The sequence below is a fragment of the Sinocyclocheilus rhinocerous genome, unplaced genomic scaffold, assembly GCF_001515625.1.
Source record: "Sinocyclocheilus rhinocerous isolate Xijiao unplaced genomic scaffold, SAMN03320098_v1.1 scaffold2747, whole genome shotgun sequence".
In the NCBI taxonomy this organism is placed as follows: domain Eukaryota; kingdom Metazoa; phylum Chordata; class Actinopteri; order Cypriniformes; family Cyprinidae; genus Sinocyclocheilus; species Sinocyclocheilus rhinocerous.
Genome location: NW_015623082.1, coordinates 76,742 through 81,591, shown reverse-complemented (window position 1 = coordinate 81,591; position 4,850 = coordinate 76,742). Strand labels below are relative to the sequence as shown.

Genomic DNA, 4,850 nt, shown 5'->3' with positions numbered 1-4,850 from the left:
TTTCTTAAGTAGATTCAGTGATTACTTTTTACAGTGCAGTTGTCGTATTCCTCTTGTTAAGCCACTCCTGAACCACAGACAACGTCAGAGGCGTCTTACCTGGGCTAAGGAGAAGAAGAACTGGACTGTTGCCCAGTGGTCCAAAGTCCTCTTTTCAGATGAGAGCAAGTTTTGTATTTCATTTGGAAACCAAGGTCTTAGAGTCTGGAGGAAGGGTGGAGAAGCTCATAGCCCAAGTTGCTTGAAGTCCAGTGTTAAGTTTCCACAGTCTGTGATTTGGGGTGCAATGTCATCTGCTGGTGTTGGTCCATTGTGTTTTTTGAAAACCAACGTCACTGCACCCGTTTACCAAGAAATTTTGGAGCACTTCATGCTTCCTTCTGCTGACCAGCTTTTTGAAGATGCTGATTTCATTTTCCAGCAGGATTTGGCACCTGCCCACACTGCCAAAAGCACCAAAAGTTGGTTAAATGACCATGGTGTTGGTGTGCTTGACTGGCCAGCAAACTCACCAGACCTGAACCCCATAGAGAATCTCTGGGGTATTGTCAAGAGGAAAATGAGGAACAAGAGACCAAAAAATGCAGATGAGCTGAAGGCCACTGTCAAAGAAACCTGGGCTTCCATACCACCTCAGTAGTGCCACAAACTGATCACCTCCATGCCACGCTGAATTGAGGCAGTAATTAAAGCAAAAGGAGCCCCTACCAAGTATTGAGTACATGTACAGTAAATTAACATACTTTCCAGAAGGCCAACAATTCATTAAAAATGTTTTTTTTTATTGGTCTTATGGAGTATTCTAATTTGTTGAGATAGTGAGTTGGTGGGTTTTTGTTAAATGTGAGCCAAAATCAAAACCCAAAGACTTAAACTACTTCAGTCTGTGTGCATTGAATTTATTTAATACACGAGTTTCACAATTTGAGTTGAATTACTGAAATAAATGAACTTTTCCACGACATTCTAATTTATTGAGATGCACCTGTATTTCAGATGTGTTAAATATCATTATAGTAATATATATCTATATTTGGTAACAGTTTTACAGCATCTGTGTGAAAAAAAAAACCTGGAAAAAGACATGAGTATTTGGGGCGAAAAATGAAAGATTCTTCATTCCAGGGAATTATTCATGGTTAATATTGCAAATTAAATCGGGAGAGCAGACCACAAATGCACAGTTTGTGTTGTCTTTTTTCATTTACTTACAGCGGAATACAAAGGAAACATGAAAAAAACCAGAAGGAAAATAATGCAGTGGGCTGAAGAGAGCTATTCTATAGATATTGTTGTTACATCACGTCACATTATTATACCAAACGTAACGTTATTCTCCTGACTTCTGAAAATAGAAAATGAATGAAAATTTACAGCCTATTCTGTCAAAATGACGGATAACGATTATGTTTAGCGCAATCTTATGATTTGAAATGATTTCTTGCAGTCTTTTTCAGTGGAACTTCCCCAAACCGGAAGTGCCTCCCATAACTTAAAACGCAGTAGGCTTGTTAGGAAAAAGGTGGATACAACATGTGGTGAACACTGCTTGATCAAATCAGGTTTTAAAAGGGAATAAAAGTAGAGACTCACAATAGGTCTATGGTCTGAAGGAGCAATTTGACATCTACTTCCAGATTAATAGCCTCCTTTGCATCAATATCAGCTCATTCATACAGACATAAATGAAACACATTTTGCATGATATTCTGCAAAGCTTTATTTCAGTCATTTCACAATACCTATATAAATGTTTTTTTTTTTTTTGGGGGGGGAATTTAAAAAAGCTGAACGAATTTCAAACTTATTTTCTCTAAAAACAAACTAAGAAAATAAGTCAAAAACAGAGAGAAAACAGGGCACAGCAGCATTTTATAAAAATAATCTGCATAAGTAATCTAAAAGAGTTCAATTACTTGTATGGCGTACATGCCAAAATCTTCAGACCGTTTGGAATTTTTAAGCACTTGAAGACTTCCCTCAATTTTGCACAGTTCAGCATACAGTTTTACCTGAAAAGGGTTGCAAGACATTTTTCATTGTAATTTCAGCCTTCAGCTACAATAAAAAGCACAGAACTGTCATTTTCCATCAGCAATAAGAAGCATGCTCTACCTGTGATCTCACAAACTTGTGAAGATCAGAGACCAATCTTTTGGCTTCTGGTGCCACAGCCAAGACGGTGAAATGAGCATCTAGTAGTAAGCAAACCCAGTCTATGATCTAAAAAAAAAAATAAAAATAAAAAAATAAACCTTCGACAGATGCAAAACGAACAATAGTTAATATTTAATATTCACATTTTGGTGACAGACCTGAGAAATACTTGGGGTCCGTAAAGCTCGGATTTGTTTGTGGGCATCATGACAATACTTAAAATAAAGGAACCTTAGATACTGTAAAAAGACCTGAAGAGAGAAAAAAAAAGTGAACTGAGACAGAACAGGTCATCAAAGATTATATTCTTCCCATTGGGCCAGTAACAAACAAAGTTAGTAAGGCAACTACCTCTGTACCACAATTTGGGGAACAAATAATAGGACACTGTATATCAAACAAGGCTAGATGTGTTGGTTTGTCAAATAGATACTCACTATGACCTGTGGAACCGTGAGATCTTTTAGATGTGGCAGCAGGGGTCTGTCACTGTACGCTGCCTGCAGAACCTCATTTCTATCAGTCAGGTTAAAGAAAAAATGCTACCAAAACTACAAAAAAAAGGAATAAGGTTTTTTTTTCTTAATTTTCTATAAACCAGCAAGGGCAAAGGATACAGAAGGGCACCCTTGTGTAACCCCACAGGACAGCTCATATCCAGTGCTAAGGGATCTCTTTGTAGCTTGTTGCTGGGGCTATCAGAGACATCACTCTCTAGTGCTGGGGAGCAGAAGCCATTCAGCTGCCCACCCTCCTCATCTGATCGACTCTGTGCCCGAGTCAGCTCTTTCATGAACATTACACTGTCTGTGTCCAGATTCACAGTCTCCATCTCAGAGTCTGGAGTACTATAGTCAGAAAAAGGATTAAAAAAAAAATAAATAAAATAGAAGTTTGACAATTTCTTTTTTTAAAAGGCATTTGTGCAATAAAACAAACAACAACAAAAGCTTAGTGTTTCTGGGTTACCGTATTCTCCGGAAAATAAGTTGCACCTTAGTATAATTTTCACCTGGACAAAAGTGCATTGTCAAGGTAAATTAAATATTTACAAACACTATAAACACTATAATGGCACTCATAAACAACATTTAGGCTATTTGTTGAAATTCACATTAAATAAGATTAATAAATGCAGTCATTGTTATTTCAGGTTAACTAATGCAGTTCACTAATGTTAATGGAACCTATTAAAGGGTTAGTTCACCCAAAAATGAAAATTCTGTCATTAATTACTCACCCTCATGTCGTTCTAAACCTGTAAGACCTCCGTTCATCTTCGGAACACAAATTAAGATATTTTTGATTAATTTTGAGAGCTCTCTGACCCTCCCATAGACAGCAATGTAATTACCACGATCAAGGTCCAGAAATGTAGCAAGGAGATTGGTAAAATAATCCATGTGACATCAGGGGTTCAACCATACTTTAACTTTATTCAACAATTTGTCTCCTCCGCATCACCCTGGTGCCATTTTGGAGAGTATCCACTAAACGTAAACAGTGTATGTTATTCTGTCAGCTGCGTCACGTGGATACGTTGTTTACGCGTGGCGCAGCTGACACAGAATAGCATACGCTGTTTGCGTTCAGTGGATACTCTCCAAAATGGCACCAGGGTGATGCGGAGGAGATGAATTGTTGAATAAAGTCATTATTTTTGTTTTCTTTGCGTACAAAAAGTATTCTCGTAGCTTCGTAAAATTACGGTTGAACCCCTGATGTCACATGGATTATTTTACCGATCTCTATGCTACGTTTCTGGACCTTGATCGTGGTAATTACATCGCTGTCTATGGGAGGGTCAGAGAGCTGTCAGAATGCATCAAAATTTCTTAATTTGTGTGCCGAAGACGAACGGAGGTCTTATGGGTTTAGAACGACATGAGGATGATTAATTAATGACAGAATTTTCATTTCTGGGTGAACTAACCCTTTAAGTGTTAGTGTAACCCTTTAAGCGAACAATAACGAATCAGTCAATAGGTCATGTTTTAGGTTAGATTAAAAGAAAAAAAAAAGGTTTAACTTTGAAAATAAATAGCTCATTAAGTTTTTAAGAATTAATTATTTGGTGCTATGGTGAAGACTAAAGCGAATATAAATATCTAAATGACTGTTTGAAACATTTACAGTTAGGAAAGTAGCGCAGCACTGTTTTGTTTATAGGGTTACCGGGGTAACGGCTGCATTTCTGCCTCTAGTGCCGAATGTGCATTTTCATTCAGCGCGTCTCCTTCACTCGTTCCACCTTTCTTCTCATATGTGCTCATTGAAATTAAATTGTTGCCTTTTTAAGGCCCCGATATACTTCAAACGAAATCGAAGAACGAACTGAAATGACGTCATTTCGAACAAAATCAGGCCGAAACGAAGTTCATTTTGAGTTAGTTTTGGCAGTTCGAAATAGTTCACCAAAGCGAACTTTTTGGGGGAGTTCGTTTTGCCTCCTAAACACCTTTGAGCTACCATTGGTCCGTGGCGATTACACAGTCGGTGGGTGTGTTCTGGAACTCTGCCTTCTTTGTCGTGCGACTTTTTTTCCCCCCCGGTTCGTTTCTCATTCCACAGAGGCCAGACAAGAGAACACATCTCCGCGGTCCGAGTGTCAAGGCCAGTCTCTCCGTAGTGGAAATCTGTGTCCTGTGCGTTTTTGAATGTTTCACATATGGCGATACCCTTTTCAAGGGATC

The 4,850-nt window shown here is 38.3% G+C and overlaps 1 protein-coding gene across 1 annotated transcript in view; it reads right to left on the bottom strand.

The window, feature by feature from the left end:
- Positions 1-1,880: 1,880 nt before the first annotated feature.
- The window catches only part of nol11 (nucleolar protein 11), a 46,044-nt gene continuing 43,074 nt past the window's right edge, over positions 1,881-4,850 (bottom strand). Inside the window, exons 13-17 of the mRNA XM_016546944.1 lie at positions 2,775-3,005; positions 2,595-2,673; positions 2,316-2,408; positions 2,116-2,223; positions 1,881-2,012 (exon numbers count right to left, since the gene is read on the bottom strand). Coding sequence (XP_016402430.1) covers positions 1,899-2,012; positions 2,116-2,223; positions 2,316-2,408; positions 2,595-2,673; positions 2,775-3,005 — 625 coding nt within the window. The 3' untranslated portion in view covers positions 1,881-1,898. The remainder of the gene's footprint in view (positions 2,013-2,115; positions 2,224-2,315; positions 2,409-2,594; positions 2,674-2,774; positions 3,006-4,850) is intronic.